The sequence below is a fragment of the Osmerus mordax genome, chromosome 12 (assembly GCF_038355195.1).
Source record: "Osmerus mordax isolate fOsmMor3 chromosome 12, fOsmMor3.pri, whole genome shotgun sequence".
NCBI lineage: Eukaryota > Metazoa > Chordata > Actinopteri > Osmeriformes > Osmeridae > Osmerus > Osmerus mordax.
The window spans coordinates 12355495-12374333 of record NC_090061.1 but is presented as its reverse complement, the minus strand read 5'-3'; the positions used below and the strand labels follow the sequence as shown (position 1 = coordinate 12374333).

At 47.0% G+C, this 18839-nt stretch overlaps 2 protein-coding genes across 3 annotated transcripts; one reads left to right on the top strand and one right to left on the bottom strand.

Annotated features, from left to right (window-relative positions):
* Positions 1-610: 610 nt before the first annotated feature.
* On the top strand, positions 611-2970 carry LOC136954642 (T-cell leukemia homeobox protein 3-like). Its single transcript, XM_067248279.1, has 3 exons — positions 611-1028; positions 1986-2220; positions 2787-2970. The coding sequence occupies exons 1-3, from the start codon at positions 611-613 to the stop codon at positions 2968-2970; spliced, it is 837 nt and encodes a 278-aa protein (XP_067104380.1).
* Positions 2971-4168: 1198 nt separating this feature from the next.
* LOC136953862 (A-type potassium channel modulatory protein KCNIP1) lies at positions 4169-6871 on the bottom strand. 2 transcript variants are annotated; one of them, XM_067247312.1, is made up of 7 exons: positions 6747-6871; positions 5954-6023; positions 5790-5902; positions 5526-5633; positions 5236-5340; positions 5086-5148; positions 4169-4901 (listed from the first exon to the last, which is right to left on the bottom strand). In XM_067247312.1, the coding sequence occupies exons 1-7, from the start codon at positions 6846-6848 to the stop codon at positions 4854-4856; spliced, it is 609 nt and encodes a 202-aa protein (XP_067103413.1). In that variant the 5' UTR covers positions 6849-6871; the 3' UTR covers positions 4169-4853. The 2 variants fall into 2 exon arrangements, with proteins under 2 accessions (XP_067103413.1, XP_067103412.1); XM_067247311.1 differs by having other exon boundaries at positions 5790-5860.
* Between the last annotated feature and the right edge of the window lie 11968 nt (positions 6872-18839).

Sequence of the window (18839 nt, the reverse complement as noted above, 5' to 3'; positions counted from 1 at the left end):
ACGTCATACAATAATTGAAGAGAAAAACTATTGGCTGAAACTCTATAGTAGCCTTTTTATAGCAGGCTAACCGTTTTTTTAAATGCATTTACGTACTTTCTAAAACAGGCTATACTTTAATTGCATAATAGTTGGCATAACAATTGTAGGCCTATGTGTCGTCGTCGCTCAAGGTTGGTGATACATTCTAATTATTAGACGTAGGCCTATTATCTTAATAAGCGATCAAAATCTTATCAATTTAAACTGATAGACACAAGCATTTGGAAAAGTGGTTGGGTTACGCAGGAAATGTCCATTTCAATGTGCGTTCAATCAATCATAAAAATGCTAGCCAATGAAAGACAGGATGTAGACAGTAGAAACCAATAGAAGCTTTGCCATGCGACTTTTGGGGAGACTGTATGTTTGGATGCATAAAGGGGAAGAACGTCACACATCTCCAAACGTAGTAGCCTACAAACTTCGAGTAGGGGTGGAGGAGGAACATTTGATTGCGGTATATTCTGAACTTCTTCATTGTTTCTGAACGGAGGGCAACAATGGAACCAGTAATTACAGTAGTTTTATTTTAAATATATTGGTTCGGTTGACTGTGTGAACGGTGAGGATGGAGCAGGCATCTAGTGCGCCCAGCCCTCATCTTCCTAAAGCTTCCCCGCAAGAGCCAATCAGTTTTGGCATTGATCAAATCCTCTCCAGCGGTACAGACACACAGAAAGATCGGTCTTGTGGACATTACGGTTCGGATACAAGCAGCAGAGACGGTTACCATTTGGGGATCTCTACCGGAGAGACTTCCGCGTCATACACTGCGCTATCAATTTCCCTTTCTGGTATTGTGCCACCTTTTGAGGATTTAGGCTCATACGGAGTGAGTAGAACTCGTGGTCGAGGAGTGATCCGTGTCCCTGCGCACAGACCGGTGACAACCGCGGGTACTCCACCGGTGCAGGGCACCGTGTCGGGGTTTGGGGGACTGTGTTTTCCGTGGGTCGGTAATAGATTCACTAAGGACAGCATATCAGGTAGGTCTACAACTTAGGTCGGCCTTATCTACAACTTTTACTTTTCGGATTTGTTGTTAAAGATGAACAACACAGTGGCCATATCACGTTTCTCAAGTTGAGATTTTCTTGAGAATTATTGCCTCATTTAAAATATACTTCGACCAACACTATTTTATTTATACATAGCAGTATATGTACCATCGACCTAGCATAACAATGATCTTAAATAATTCCCATCAAGGTATATTAAAGAAGAAATACGAAAACTAAATTATTTGCAAAGTAGGCTATTATGAAAAAGAAAATGCATTAAAATTGTATATAAGTTCATTGCAAAATGACAACACAATGATAGCCTGCAGTGCACTATAATAACTGCATTGCTAAACATTGTTAAGCACTGTTCACATTATAAATAAAAAAGTAATTCCACATGTAACTTTGATTTGCAAAATAATTAGTGTTATCAGTCGCACTAATAATGTACATAAACGGGGGTGTATGCATTGATTCTAGTTTGTTTTCAATTGTAAATGTATATTGTAAATGTATATTTAAACGGTAAAACATTTTCGAGTTAAAATTATATGGCTTGCCTAAATGGTATGTAAGAACGGTAACAGGGACCAGATAGGCCTATATTCTTAAAACCTGAGGTTGTATTAACCAGGAATCCCATTTGATAGCCTGACTTTCTGACATAAAAAATTCCAACAAAAAATAACTCCATAGAATTATTTGATATAAATCTTTCTGATATTCTCTAATATCCTATTATATTAATCCTATTACCCAATCTAATTCCATCAAGTCCAGTGTCCAAGAGTCATACCTTTCCACCTTTTGAAATGTGGCTGACAGACATGGTTATTTTTAATGATTGAACATCAAGGATGAACTTTGAATTAAAATAGAATGAAAATAGTAGTCACGCAATTGTCTACTCTGTTATAAACACTAATGCTCTTTCTATAGACCTCATGCCCTTCACTGTGACACGGAGGATAGGGCACCCGTACCAGAACCGTACGCCACCCAAACGGAAAAAGCCTCGGACGTCCTTCTCCCGTGTACAGATCTGTGAGCTGGAGAAGCGCTTTCACCGCCAAAAGTACCTGGCGAGCGCTGAGCGTGCGTCCATGGCGAAGCATCTCAAGATGACAGACGCCCAGGTCAAAACGTGGTTCCAGAACCGCAGGACCAAGTGGCGGTGAGTTACTGAGGCCTTCTATCTGTCTGCTATCATGTTCCCAACACTAATGTTGTAGGTGCACATGCCAGTTGAAAAGGCATGAACATATAGGCAGAACATGTGCACATTAAAGCTCATTAGTACATTTGGGTTCCTATACCCGTTTTACCATTCCTGTTATTGAACTGTCTGGCAAATAATTATTAATCCGTTGAAAACTAGGGTTAATATTAGTTACTGCATGGTGGTTCAAGGCTGAAGTGCAGAAATATCTGGGCTGTTTTCAAGCTAATTTAATAACATGTCCTAATGGTCCTTGACAAAACATTAGGGAGAGCTTTAGGTAGGCAATGGGTGTAAAATGCCATGTCTCAAACGCTGGACATGATTCAATATCTTTTGCTCCGACTCACATTCTCTTATGTACACCAACTTACTCATCCTACGCCCTAGAAATACGAGTGGAGAGATGGAGAGATATTGGACTCTTCTTTTTGTGACAGATAATTATGAGCTGCTGGTTCTCTCAATGGAAAACGGCCTCAAATGTGTCTGTCTTCACCCCGGCCCTCTCTTCCCACCAGGAGACAGACGGCGGAGGAGAGGGAAGCAGAGCGTCAGCAGGCCAATCGGCTGATCCTGCAGCTTCAGCAAAACGCCCTCCACAAGTCCCTTGGCGAATCAGCCGCCTCTGACCCGTTGTGCGCCCACAACTCCTCCCTCTACGCCCTGCAGAACCTGCAGCCCTGGGCGGAAGACAGGGAATAGGTTGGAGAGGAGGAGGAGGGATGGAATAGGATGGAGAGAAGGAGGAGAGAAAACCTTTCAGACGTTGGAGCGAGCAGTTGTGCTTTGGGCTTGTTGTCTCCAATACAGTGGTTACCAAGCAACCCCCGAGTCTGGAATCGAATGCTCACACAAAACTTCCCTTAATGCATCCAGACTGAACCCTTAGAGAAAGAATATGGACAGGTGGAGGTATGTGTGGGGGGAGGGGGGTGGATGGAGAAAAAGAAGGATATGAAGGATGCATGCAGAGCAGGTCACTGTAACATACACACACATCCGCACATTTTCATGTTTCTGAGCTGAGTCCTTATGGAAATAGTATGGGTGCCAATGTATCATGTTTTGTACTTTGAGTACTGTATAATTGTAAATAATCTGTATCTGCTGTCCTTGTTGAGATTGATGTAGAGAAAGAAGTTGGTGGACAAATGCAACGTTACAAGTGTCCAGGATGCAATGTGACACTCATTGAAGGCTTCAACACTGATTGCAACATTCTTTGAAAAGTTTATTGTTAAATATAATTGTATACAACATTTCAATACACATGTATATGCTTGATTTCTTGTCTGTCTGTCCGTCCTTCACCTGCAGTCACCGCAGTCACAGTGAAGTTGAAAGTATAGTTTATTGAAAACACAAGGGTCATAAGGTTATAGCAGTAAGACTAAAATGAAAGATGTTGTTTGTGTCATTCCAGTCAGTTAGTATTCACAACAGGTATTATTTTAGACTCATGGCTTCCATTCCTTTGAACTCAGTGAAGAGGTCTCTCTCTGTGTCTATGTCAGTTTTTCTGTTTTCACTATGTCTCTTTCTCTATCGCCGTACCTTGCTTTATCTCATTTTTTACTCTCCATTTCTCTTCCTCCCTCACAGTCACAGTGAATAGTTGGTTCAGTAACAGTATTCTTACCTTGTGACTGTATTATGTCCTAACGAAACAATGTTACACAACTGACACAGCACACACATCCACATTCCTACTAAACAAATAGTAGGTTGCGTGATGTCATTAAAAAGGGACATGGAAAATCTGTCTGGTCTAGCCACATGCAGAAACAGCCAGTAGGTGGACCGACAATGAGATCAAAGAGTAAACAGACAGACAGACAGCATGGACAGACAGACAGCACACTGTTAGAAAGTGTCTACAAACACTAGAAACATAGCAGACTCATCACAACAGGAATTCCACAGACCAACATGGCTGGTAGGGCAACATAAATGGAGGGGGTGGGTGGGGTAAGAGGGGGGGGGGGCAACTGCTGAGCTAGAAGACCGAAGCAAGCAGACATGAGGAGACATTTTTCAATATATTTCGATGTTGTATGTAATGGCTACTACTATCTACTACTGTAAATAGCTAAGCGTATGAATTTCACAATAACGTCTGGTCATGGACGAAATGAGTGGCCTTGAGTCGTACAAAACGCTGTGGCACAGGATCGGTATGCACACCAAGATCTACCAGACACGCCCTCTGAGAGAACAGTTACCATGACAACATCGGCCCGACAGAGAGGTGGGGCCAGGGGTCAGATTTCACAGGGTCAGAAAGGTCAAAGCCAGGTGAGAAGTCAAGGGGTGCTATTCTGAGGGGCGAAGATCGCAACCCAAACCAACCCCCAGAAGGGTCACTGCCATGACAACGTCATGGTAACACACTGTTGACGATAGTTCCAGTGACCAGCGTCCCAAGAGCCTCTCGTTACCATGGGGATGTGTCCTTTTCTGCACTGGGACGGATCGCTCATCCCTCTCTCTTTCAGGACCGTGCCGTCTCCCTCACTCTCTTCTTTCTTGTTTACTCCTCTCTTCCTCTCGCTCCGATTGTCTGTTTTTCTGTTCCTCCCCATGGTCTAGATGACGTTCTCAAAGAGCTGAAGGGACTTCATGATGTTCTCATCCTGGGTGAAAGACAGAATCGTGAGACAACTAAGAGGGGCATTGAAACACAAAGTCTGACGTGTAGAATGTCCGACTTTGACCATTTCTCAAACCAACCACTAGAGGGCAGTGGAAAGCCAATGTTGAAACTTATAGGATATAATATTTGTGGGCAGCAGAGAGGAGTAGAGTAAAACAGCATACCTCCTGGCAGGACAGAATGAACTCATCAAGAGTGACCACCCCATCTCTGTTTTTGTCCATTTTCTGTGGGAGAGAGACATGGAGATCATGCTTCACCTGATCCCTACTGAAATGTGTGGAATCTGTGCGTGTAAGTGTGTGTATATGCACCTGGAAGAAGGCTTCCACATGAAGTTTAGGAGCGTCCGTCTTCAGAGCAGGGTAGGTGTACTTCCCCATCATGTCGTAGATCGCTCTGACAATGTCTGTCATTTCCTGGAGTGTGCAAACACACACACACAAATACAGACACACACACACACATAGAAACAAACTCAATAAAACACAAGGGGTTTGAGAACATACAAGCATTCGAAGAGCACACATTACATATATAGCACATGTAGTTCACACAGACATGAACTTGGCAAACACACAGACACCAATGCACACACACACACCTCCTTATTGATGTAGCCATCTTTGTTGATGTCGTACAGATTAAAGGTCCACTGCAGCTTCTCCCTCACAGACCCTCTCAGCAGGATGGACAGAGCCGTGACAAAGTCCTGACAGAGAGAGAGAGACCAACCACCCAGATAAAGACACAGTAAAACGGTGTGACAAAGACAAAGAGGAGATTCTGAGAGAGGAGCGAATGGGACTTGGAGGGAGAAGGAAAGAAAGAGAGGGAAAGGGAAACCGGATGCAGCGACAGAGTTTACCTCGAACTTGATAGATCCACTATGAGCCGAGTCAAAGGCGTTGAAGAGATAGTGAGCGTAGGTGCTAGCATCTGGAGGGGAGACAGGGGGATTACACTGGTGGTACTGCAGGTCTCAGATACGCACGCACACTCACACACACACACACACACTCCACACCTTACCTCCATGTGGAAAGAACTGGGAGTATATTTGTTTGAAGGTATCCTCATTCACCACGCCACTAGGACACTCCTACCAAAGAGAGAGAGAGAGAGAGAGAGAGAGAGAGAGAGAGAGATGAGGGGACAGGCATGGAAGGTCAGTCACGGGCGAGGCATGCAGAGCAAGACAGCAGGAGGTGGAGAGGTAGAGGGGGGTGTGTGGAGAGGTAGAGAGGGAGAGAGGGAGAGAGGCCGTGTGTGGAGAGGGGGTGTGTGGAGAGGTGGAGACGTTTAGAGGTGGAAAGGTGGAGAGAGGGTGTGTGGAGAGGTAGAGAGGGAGAGAGGGAGAGAGGGTGTGTGGAGAGGTAGAGAGGGTGTGTGTGTAGAGGGGGTGTGTGGAGAGGGGGTGTGTGGAGAAGTGGAGAGGTGGAGAGGGTGTGTGTGTAGAGGGTGTGTGTGTAGAGGGGGTGTGTGGAGAGGCGGAGAGGTGGAGAGGGTGTGTGTGTAGAGGGTGTGTGTGTAGAGGGGGTGTGTGGAGAGGTGGAGAGGGTGTGTGTGGAGAGGGCGTGTGTGGAGAGGCGGAGAGGTGGAGAGGGTGTGTGTGTAGAGGGCGTGTGTGGAGAGGCGGAGAGGTAGAGAGGGTGTGTGTGTAGAGGGGCTGTGTGGAGAGGCAGAGAGGTAAAGAGGGTGTGTGTGTAGAGGGGGTGTGTGGAGAAGCGGAGAAGTGGAGAGGGTGTGTGTGGAGAGGGGGCGTGTGGAGAGGCGGAGAAGTAGAGAGGGTGTGTGTGGAGAGGGGGCGTGTGTGCGTACTTACATTTTTGAAGCCCCGATAGAGCACCTGCAGCTCCCTCTTGCTGAAGTTAGTCTGAGCCTCCAGCTTGTCCAGCCCCTCTGGACGATGGCACACCATGGTCATCTCCAGGTCATCGTCTACCTTGTCTACACACACACACACACCAAGTTATTGCCATCATGAGAATGAAATTCAATACTTGTGAGCGAGTGCAAAAGAAGAGGAGAAAGAGTGCTGAGGGAGACAGACAGAGAGACAGAGAGAGAGAGACAGAAATACAGTATATAGAGAGATAGGCAGAGACAGACACAGAGGGGGACATATATATAGAGACAGAGAGAGAGAGACAGTGACAGACAGACAGACAGAGAGAGAGAGAGACAGAGATAAAGAGAGAGAGAGAGACAGAGACAGACAGAGAGAGAGACAGAGACAGACAGAGAGAGAGACAGAGATAAAGAGAGAGGGGGACAGAGAGGTCAGAGCAGACTCCCCAGGTATCTCCACCTCCCACACCTGATCATTAACAACTCATTGCTTTTTCTGCCAGAGGGGAGGTAAAGAGAGGACACACACACACACACATGCACACGCACACACACACACACACACACACACACACAGCGCCAGGCCATTCGTTTTATCACTCTGGCAGTTGTGCTTCTGTCAGTGTCGCATTAGATGCAGGAAGGGAGAACTGACTCTAGCCCAAGGTGAGGTAATTCAGCCGAAACTCTCTGGGGTCCCCCAGGGGCACGCAACCTCACACACACGCACACACATTTCACAGTGACCACTCAATTATGTAGGACATGCCTGTAATAACCCACCACACACACACGCTCACACCTACATGCACAGAAGCACACATACTCCTCTCACACACCACATAGAGCGTTGATCAGCTAATAGTCCTGTGCCCACTGGCACAAGATCCCCTTTACACACATCAATACACCCAGAGGACATCCCATATCCCGCTACACACACGATACTACATCAACACTTGAAACGAGACCTAACTGCTTCCACAACCATATCATCCGTGTTTCACTCCACCGCACCCGTTTAAGTACAAAAATACTGATGAACAAAAACACTGACCAAAGTTCATTTTCAAGTTTTTATTGTAGATTTTGAGTAGTGTGTGTGTTAAAGTGTGTGTGCAGTAGAAGTGTTTGTGTAGTGGGTGTGTAGTAATGTTTGTAGGAGTTTGTGAAGCAGTGTGTAGTATAGTAGTAACTATGTATGTCTGGGGAAGTGTGTATAAAAGTAACAGTGTGTGTGTACTAATGTTTGTAGCAATGTGTGTGTAGTAGTAACAATGTACTTGCAATGTCTGTGTAGTAGCGTGTGTAGTGCAGTAGTAACAGTGTGTGTATTAGTGTGTGTAGTAGTAACAGTCTGTGCAGTACTCTGTAGAAATGTGTATAGCAGTGTGTGTTTAGTAGTAACAGTTTCTGTAGCAGTGTGTGTCGTAACTCACCCTCCACAGTGATCAGTGTAGTAAATCACCTAACACAGTAATTAGTCAGTGTAGTAACTCACCTAACGCAGTGATCAGTGTAGTAATTCACCTAACAAAGTGATCAGTGTAGTAACTCACCTAACAAAGTGATCAGTGTAGTAACTCACCTAACACAGTGATCAGTGTAGTAACTCACCCTCCACAGTGATCAGTGTAGTAAATCACCTAACACAGTAATTAGTCAGTGTAGTAACTCACCTAACGCAGTGATCAGTGTAGTAATTCACCTAACAAAGTGATCAGTGTAGTAACTCACCTAACAAAGTGATCAGTGTAGTAACTCACCTAACACAGTGATCAGTGTAGTAACTCACCCTCCACAGTGATCAGTGTAGTAAATCACCTAACACAGTAATTAGTCAGTGTAGTAACTCACCTAACGCAATGATCAGTGTAGTAACTCACCTAACGTAGTGATCAGTGTAGTAACTCACCTAAAAAAGTGATCAGTGTAGTAACTCACCTAACACAGTGATCAGTGTAGTAACTCACCCTCCACAGTGATCAGTGTAGTAAATCACCTAACACAGTAATTAGTCAGTGTAGTAACTCACCTAACGCAGTGATCAGTGTAGTAACTCACCTAACACAGTGATCAGTGTAGTAAATCACCTAACACAGTAATTAGTCAGTGTAGTAACTCACCTAACGCAGTGATCAGTGTAGTAACTCACCTAACGCAGTGATCAGTGTAGTAACTCACCTAACAAAGTGATCAGTGTAGTAACTCACCTAAAAAAGTGATCAGTGTAGTAACTCACCTAACGCAGTGATCATTGTAGTAACTCACCTAACACAGTGATCAGTGTAGTAACTCACCCTCCACAGTGATCAGTGTAGTAAATCACCTAACACAGTAATTAGTCAGTGTAGTAACTCACCTAACGCAGTGATCAGTGTAGTAACTCACCTAACGCAGTGATCAGTGTAGTAACTCACCTAACGCAGTGATCAGTGTAGTAACTCACCCTCCACAGTGATCAGTGTAGTAACTCACCCTCCACAGTGATCAGTGTAGTAAATCACCTAACACAGTAATTAGTCAGTGTAGTAACTCACCTAACGCAGTGATCAGTGTAGTAACTCACCTAACACAGTGATCAGTGTAGTAAATCACCTAACACAGTAATTAGTCAGTGTAGTAACTCACCTAACGCAGTGATCAGTCAGTGTAGTAACTCACCTAACACAGTGATCAGTGTAGTAACTCACCTAACACAGTGATCAGTGTAGTAACTCACCTAACACAGTGATCAGTGTAGTAAATCACCTAACACAGTAATTAGTCAGTGTAGTAACTCACCTAACACAGTGATCAGTGTAGTAACTCACCTAACACAGTGATCAGTGTAGTAACTCACCTAACACAGTGATCAGTGTAGTAACTCACCTAACAAAGTGATCAGTGTAGTAACTCACCTAACACAGTGATCAGTGTAGTAACTCACCTAACACAGTGATCAGTGTAGTAACTCACCTAACACAGTGATCAGTGTAGTAACTCACCTAACACAGTGATCAGTGTAGTAACTACTCACCTAACGCAGTGATCAGTGTAGTAACTCACCTAACAAAGTGATCAGTGTAGTAACTCACCTAACACAGTGATCAGTGTAGTAACTCACCTAACACAGTGATCAGTGTAGTAACTCACCCTCCACAGTTATCAGTCCCAGTAGGTGCAGCAGCTTGACGGCTCCGCAGCACAACAGCACTATAATGATGGTTTGAAGCCCATCTCCCTCCTCCTCCTTCTCCATCCCTCCTTCCTCTCCTCTCCCCTCGCTTCTAGAGCCTGGCTCTGTTCTGTTGTTACTACTTTGTTTTCTAGTCTTGCCACTACAGACTCATGTGGGTATTTCTATTGATGAAAAAAAAATCTTGCTTTTAACTGTAATTACATCAAACGAGTACAATTCATCTTGTGTCTTACATGTCTGGATTACTGGAACCTTCTATGGCTAGTGTTTCCCCCAGTCTCCTCTCCGTCATGTCTCTCTTTACTAACTATCACTGTCTCTCCCAACTCTCTCACAGTCTCTCTCCTTTTATACCCCTCTCTCTGCCTCTCCCATTTTCCCTCCCTCCCTCCTCTCTCACTCCCCTCACCCTCACCCCTTCTCTTCTCCTCCCCCTCTCTCCCTCGCTCCCTCACTCCCAGTATCCCTGGTTCCCTCTGCACCTCTCCCCAGTGCTCTCTTTCACCCTCCCTCCCTCCCTCCCTCCCTCCCTCCCTCCCTCCCTCCCTCCCTCCCTCCCTCCCTCCCTCCCTCTGAACTTTGATTCCCTCGCTCCCTCACTCTTCTGGTGTCCTTCACTCTTAGGATGGTGACCCCCCCCCCCCACCCCCACACACACACACACACCCCAGGGTTCAAACTGGCCCTGGAACAATGATACACTCACCTTCTACATGCCCGGAGTGAGTGTGTGCGTGTGTGCGTGTAACAATGTGTGTGTGTGCTTGTGTGTACGTGCGTATGTGTGTGTATTTGTGTGTGTGTTTTGAATGAATAATTAGGCTCATTAGGGTGAGTATTGTTCATCTCAGTACGAGGCCTGGTCTCCTTCAAAGTAATGTTGTTACAGTAAAATAGCTACAATATCCAACTTTCCTCCTCACACAACACATGAAAACTCAAACTATATTCAGAGACTTAACATAATAACTGAAGCCAACCGTTTCTCATCAGTTTACTGTGAAGTCAATTAACGGCAGACTGTTAATCCGACAGCTCTTGGGTAGCAAATGAACATGTATTGAACGGTGGGCACCAGTGGAGGGCAGCACAGAGCTGTGAGGAGCTTACAACTGTAGTCCACTTCATCCCACCTCTTAGGTCTAAAATCATCTCTTTCAGGGGAAATCATCAGTTCTACAATAAGCAGAGGGGTGCAGACTGCTACAGGACTGAGTTAACTCCCAGAGCAGACTAAGCTAATCATTTATGTTTCAGTTAACTTCAAATGGAAATTGTTGTCAATTATTATCATGTTTATTTTCTCTTTAATATCCCTTCTTACTCTGACTCTTTGTACCAATCTATCTCTCTCCTTCTCTATCTTACCCTCCCTCCCTCCCTCTCTCCCTTTCTCCCTCCCTCCCTCCCTCCCTCCCTCCCTCCCTCCCTCCCTCCCTCCCTCCCTCCCTCCCTCCCTCCCTCCCTCCCTCCCTCCCTCCCTCCCCTCCCTCCCTCCCTCCCTCCCTCCCTCCCTCCCTCCCTCCCTCCCTCCCTCCCTCCCTCCCTCCCTCTCCCTCCCTCCCTCCCTCCCTCCCTCCTCCCTCCCTCCCTCCCTCCCTCCCTCCCTCCCTCCCTCCCTCCCTCCCTCCCTCCCTCCCTCCCTCCCTCTGAATCATTCTAGTTGTGCTGATCCATGTAATCCTCACAGTGAGTGAGATGCTAATTTTCATAATCTGAAGTAGCCTAATCTCTGCTTCCCCTATTAGCTTCCTATGGGTGGAAAGTGCTCCACAAGAAGTAAAAGAATCAGGCGCGCACACACGCACAGACACACTCACACGCATGCGCTCACACACACACAAACAAGTATGCACACAAAACACACGCACACAGACACCTAGCGGATACCAATTTGAGTATGTCATGGCAAGATGACTTAATAAGTACTTTCACACCCATTACAGGAACACAAACTCCCGATTAGAGTGGGTGAAAGAGAGAGAAAAGAAGGAGGGATGCACCAGGGAGAAACAGAGGGGGGGAAAGAGGTTGTGAAAAGATAAGGGTGGGGGGGGTGGTTCCTGATAAGAAAGCCAGAGTGTGTGGGAGAGGGAGAAGAATGAGAGATGAAAAGGAGAGAGTGTGAAAAGGAGTGGGAGTGATGGAGGAGAGGAACAATGTCAGGCATCCGGAGAGGAAACGATGAGGGCAGGACAGAGAAGAACGGAGAGTGGAAAGAGACGACAAGAAGAAAGGGATGAACGAGGGGCTGACGGCGTGGAAAGACAGGATGTGTGAGAGGACGAGAGAATGAGAGAGAGAGGGGGGGGGTGAGATAGAGGATTTAAGACACATAGCTCCCGGGGAAGAGAGAATGAAAGAAATGAAAGGAAGGAAGGGGGTGTGTACAAGAAATGAAATATTCACCAGGATGAAAAAAGCCATCAGAAAGCTTAGATTTGATTTGATAGTACACAAACATACACACATACGCACATACACTGCTTGTCTGAATGATCATAGGATTCATTCCCTCCATCAATATTATCACACATGCTTCACATATGACTTAAATGTCAATTCTCACTTCATCTCACAATACATCCTCTAAAATACATGTATATATGACATCTGAGATGATAAGCCCTCTATGACAGCCATGGTTTACATTTAGTCATTTAGCAGACGCTCTTATCCAGAGGGTTTAGACTATTTTAAAGAACAGGGGTGGGGGAGGGGGGTGCAGACTTTGCTATGGAAAATGTGTCTGTGGTCAAATATCAACATGCAGTGAAGTTGAGAAAGCTTTCGTGAGTAATAGTAAACATTTGTCGTGGGTGAAACCCAAGCAACAGGTCTCCCTGTGTGTCTGTTTCTCTCTCTGCTTTTTCCCTTCTGTCTTTGTCTTTCCTGTTCTGTCCTTTTTCTTGTCAGTTTGCTGTGTGGCCTTGGTTAACTTTGGAGGCCGACACTCACAACATCACTGACCCCCCCCCCCCCCCCCCCAAAACTGACATCTTTTGTTGCCATAACAACCTTGCTTCAAGGTAACAGCAAGACGGAAAAGAGTGTGTGAGCGGCGTGACAAATACCTTGTGCGAGTGTGTGTGTTTCCTGGCAGCACTGCAGGCACACATTTATACACACAACATTTGCAGTAACAAACAAACACACACACACGCATTTTGTGTTAATAAACAAATCTGTCTCAGGACAGAACAAAGCCTTCCAGGCAAAAGCACAGAATACATAAGAGGGAATTACTCCAGAACAATTCAAACAGTACATATGTGGGACACAGACACACACACAAACACACACACACACACACACCCACACTTGATAATTGAAAACGTCAACCCAGTGTTAAATGTGTGAGCTGTTCCTGCACTCTCTCTGTGAACACCTGTTGTGTGACGTCCTCTGCTTCCTTTTACACAGCACCTCCACTATGACTAAGGACGTCCATGTGTTTCATCCCATCCTAATGAATGACACAGACTGTAGATGTGTGTGTGTGTGTGAGTTCTCACCTCTGGACGGCCTCCTCTCCTTAGTCTGCATGGTTTAATGTCCCCACCACGGCACCCATGTTGTTGTCGTGGGAACAAGCGTGTCGACTCTAGGTCTACGCGGGTCTGTCACGTGTCGGATGTTCAGGGCTCACGCTCCCTGTCTTCCCCTACCTCTCTCTCTCTCTCTCTCTCTCTCTCTCTCTCTCTCTCTCTCCTCTCTCTCTCTCTCTCTCTCTCTCTCTGTTCCCTCCTCTCTCTTTCTCTCTCTCTTTGTCTCTCTCTCTCTCTCTCTCTCTCTCTGTTCCCTCTCTCTCTTTCTCTCTCTCTTTGTCTCTCTCTGTTCTCTCTCTCTCTTTCTCTCTGCTTCCCTCTGTCTTCCTTTGTCCTTTTAGCTCTCTCTCATCCTCATCTCACCGATTCCTTCCTTACTCTTCGCCAGCGATACTTCTGCTCTCCTCCTGTCTCTGTCTCACTCTCTCTCTCTCTCCCCCTCCACCCCTTCCCCCTCCCTCACTCCCTCCCACTCAGCATTCATGCTTGTTACTAAGCACCCCCCACCCCTCACAACAGTCTGCATTCAGACCCATGAATCACTGAATTACAAACATGTTGATTCAGTGACTTATGTATGATTTGAGATGACTTGTAAGTAAATATCCCATGGCAAAGTCAGAATCAGAATCAGAATTCGGTTTATTCGCCATGTATGTTAAACAAACACGGAATTTACTGTGGCAGGAAGGTGCAAACACTAAACATATACGAATCTTTATGTGTTTGATGGTAAACCACACAGTCTCGCACACAAATGTCACACATACACAAACACACACACACACACATCCCCTTACAAAGAATTCACCACGTGAACCCCCTCCACCCCCCCCACACCCCATCCCCCCTCGGTCCTTGAGGCGTGTTTATAAAAGTCCAGAACAATCCAATCTATCAACACACACACGCTTCACATCCCTCACAGCCATGATTGAACACGTACACGAGGTAGAGAGAGGGTGGGCGGGGGGGGAGGGGAGGGAGGGGGGAGGGGAGGGGAGGGAGGGAGGGGAGGGAGGGAGGGAGGGAGGGAGGGGAGGGAGGGAGGGAGAAGGGAAAGGAAGGAAACTAGACAGGAGAGAGGAAGAGAATGTGAAGGGGGAAGAGGAGGAGAGGGGGAAAAGGGGGAATAAGGGCAGAGAAGAGAGATGGGGTTCGACAGAAAAGGAGAAAGAACAGGTGGAGCGTGGATGAAGGAATTCTCAGAGTGAGAGGGGCAGAGAAAAGGACTGTATGATTTATGTCACTAACACACACATACACACACACACAGACACACACACAATCGGGGTATGTTGGATAGAGAGAATGCCTCATGGACAACCATGGCTCTCTGTGGACAGCGCTTGCTTGCTTTTTGTAAACATATAGAGTGACTAGCAACACACACATTTATCACACTTTGAAAACACGCTTCATGACCAGAACACAGATACACCAATGTATGGATCTATTATAGATCCACATCACTATCCCACCACACTACTGTGACTACTCTATTACGTATTTGAATTCCCTCAGGGACAGTATGCATTGTGAATTGCAACCTTCCAATATGCACTACACACTGTAAAAAGATAGACTATGTCTCCCACAGGAAATCACGGTAACACCAGCCACTGTCTGTTCTACACCACAGCATATCAAGGATTGCACTCCTCCTCTCCACCCCTCTCCATGTTTCAAGTAATTCCATCCCTTCCTAATCCTCAGCTTTGGATCTTTCCAGAAAGCCTGCAGCATCTGGAGGGGCTTCTCCATTCTCCGTAGCTCTCTTCAAAGCCATCCCCCTTCCCCGCTCTCACCTCACTCCCTCCCTTATTCCCTTTTTCCCCCTCTCTCTCTCTCTCTCTCTCTCTCTCCCCCCCCAACTCTCTCTCTCTCTCTCTCTCTCTCTCCTCCTCGCTCCAGGGTGTGAGGAGGGTGCTCCTCAAACCATGTCCTGTCTGTTTCCGGGGCCCTGGATTTTCTCTCTTTCTAGTAGCCGTCAACGAGTGGAGGAAAGCCTTGGACGGAATACGTTAGTGTGTGTGAATTTGGATGTGTAAGCGTGTGTGTTTGTGTGCGCGTGTGTGTGTGCATATGCGTTTGTGTGTGTGCGTGTATGTGTCATTGAGCAGCACCGTGTTTCCCCTGCAGGCGTCCTGAGGAATTGCTCCAGACTGTTCTACAAGGTCCCTGTCAAGATGACAACGAAAGGGGGGGGGGGGGGTTCGAGCTAGGAGACGAGGAAGGAGAGCGAGGGGGAAGGAGGGAACGCCGACGTGAATAACATTATGGAGATGGAGAAGGGAGAGCTAAAGAGAGATCAAAACGTGTTCTGTGAGAGGAAGAGAGAGCGGGAGAGAGAGACAGAGAGAGAGAGAGAGAGAGAGAGAGAGAGAGAGAGAGAGAGAGAGAGAGCGAAAGAGACAGAGAGATAAGAGGGGGGCCCATATCCTCATTAAGATTAACTGGGCAGTTGAGCCATGGAGTTTAGGCTTTATAATATCCCGGTGGGATTGCAATTCCACATCCATATTCATCTCTGTCCCTGAACCTTTGGGAGGGCCCATCATCGCCACTAGACATATGGATTATTAGCGGCAGAACCTATATGCTTTCCGACGCACACATCCTCTCTTTACTGTCGGTTACTCATCTCTGCTTGGTTGCGGCAGATAGCAGACGTCAGACATGCTTCTTGATTAGTGGCATGAGATTTCTGACTCACTGCTCATTCAGGAAAACCGAATTATGAAACAGTCTGGGTGCTATTGATCTGTCATACGCATCCCCAGGAAGAGAGGAAGGAGGAGAGGTAGAGAGACAAACAGCAGGAGGACGAGAGGAAGGAGGAGAGGTAGAGAGACAAACAGCAGGAGGACGAGAGGAAGGAGGAGAGGTAGAGAGACAAACAGCAGGAGGAAGAGAGGAAGGAGGAGAGGTAGAGAGACAAACAGCAGGAGGAAGAGAGACGCCGTCCCACTCTTCCTCTTCAATCTTTCTCCTCTGGTACAGAAAACTGTATTTGTTTCTGCTTGGTCCTTGCAGGGATGCCGGGCCCATAGGCCGGGAAGCATCTCTGATTGACAGACGGTCTTTCTCTATCGGGGAGAGACGTGATTACCTCTGCACACGCGTGTGCAAACACACGAGCACACACAGAGAAGCACACCGGTGCTAGACACACGCACCAATCGAACGCGGGTGGCGAGAGAGGACCGTCGTGCTCTGTCGCTCACTTGCACCCGCCCGCACGCACACACACGCACACACACACCCCCACGGACCCAAGATTGATATTCCTGTTATGTTTCCGACTTCCTAAGCTTACCCTCAGCCCACACATGAACATCATGTGGCCCCTCTGGGTCATGGGACTCCAGACCCGCACCAACTCTGACCCGACCTGTGAGGCCTGCACCGTGGAAGGGGGGTGGGGTTGGGGAGGGGGGGGGGGGGGGGTGCCTGACCGTTGTGCAGTGAGAAATCTGTTATGTGACCACAGAATCCTAACGAGCAGCAGGCCTGTGAGTCACAGCCCACTGATGGAGAACTGAGTCCATCCACTGACGCACTAAGTTACATAGCATGGGTGCATGTGTGCCTCTGTGTGTGTGTGTGTGTGTGGGTGTGTGGGTGTGTGTGTGGGTGTGGGTGTGAGAGAGAGAAAGAGAGAGAGAGACAGAGAGAGAAAGAAAGAGACGAAAAAAGACAGGAAAAGAAAGAGAGAAAATGGCACAAAGAGAGACACAAAAAGACAGAGAGAGAGAGAGAGGCATGGACAAAGGTAACGGCATTGTATAAAGACTTCATCATGTTCACATTCAGGAAATGGGGAGATGAGAGAAACCATACCAGCTACAAGCACTCCCAGACACAGCCACACAGCCATCCACACAGTTTGCTCTGGGCTGCAGATAAGAACGTTGCCACCCCTTTATAGAGCGACGTGATTAATAAAGCTCTTTGGCTGTCCTCATTTGGGTATTAGGTGTGTGTGTGAGAGAGAGGGAGAGAGAGAGAGAGAGAGAGAGAGAGAGGGAGAGAGAGAGAGAGAGAGAGAGAGAGAGAAGAGAGAGAGAGAGAGAGAGAGGAGAGAGAGAGAGAGAGAGAGAGAGAGAGAGAGAGAGAGGAGAGAGGAAAGAGGGGTCAGAGAGGGGAGCTGATGAAGCTGTAAAAAGATAGGTTCCTCTTTAGCCTCATGCCAGACCTAAATACCATCCGAGATCATAGTCATTATCAGCATGCACGCACACACACAAACTGTCGCACACACACTCTGCCACACACGCTCACACAAGTTCAGACATCCCATCCCCTCGCTCTAAACTCAGTCATTTACTCAACATGAATAGGCCACTTCAAACGCTTCAAAGTAGAGATCAGCTTAGACTGCCACACAGCACGGCAGACCCCCCCCCCCCCTCCTCAGACCCTGATCATGAGAAAGAGAGGGGATGAGGGGAGGGAGGAGAGAAGGGGAGAGATGAGGGGAGGGAGGAGAGGTGGAGAGAAGGAGAGATGAGGGATGAGAGATGGCGAGATGTGACTGAGAGGTGAGGGATGAAAGAGAGCAAAGGAAAGGGGGGAGGGGCTTATGCCGGGGGGGGGGGGGGAAAGAGAGAATAGAACCAAGGAGAAGGAGTAGATGTGTACAATATATGATGCACACATGGAGAAAAACCAAGAGAGAGAGAGACAGTGGATCAAGGGTTGTGTGGAATGATGGCGCAGGAGTAAAAACAGGACTGGAAGATGTCTTTGATGGAGAGAAAGAGGAAGTGAGAAGGCAAAGGAAGAGAAGAGGGGAGGAGACAAAGAGATGGATGGAGCAGGTCGGGGGGGGGGGGGTGGGGGGGGGGCTTGTAGTTTATGACTTCCCCAGGGCTGGTATTTCACAAGTGCTGCGTAGTTTCTGTAAGGTGTCAGGAGATAAGTGTGTCATCATCCCCCAGGGTGTGTGTGTGTGTGCGTGTGTACATTGTGTGTGTGTGTGTACATTGTGTGTACGCGCTACTTGATGGTGAAAACATAACCCATCTGTTATCATGAACAGTGCAGTGACCTGTTGTTCCCCCTGTTGTTAATATATCTGTTCCACCTTTATCTCTCTTTGTACCTTTCTTCTTCTCTTCCACCCCCAACCACCATCACCCCTCCCCTGGATAAGAAAACGTCCATGCCTGAATGGCAAATGAAGTGTCTGAATATTTGAAGTCTGCCTGAATGTTTTGGTGTCTAGATTCAGGTATGTGTGTGTGTGTGTGTGTTCCTATGAGTTGGTTCTGTGTAACGTTGTGTGACAGTCTGGAGGTCAGCAGACAGTCAAGGCTGATGGGCTGACGGATTG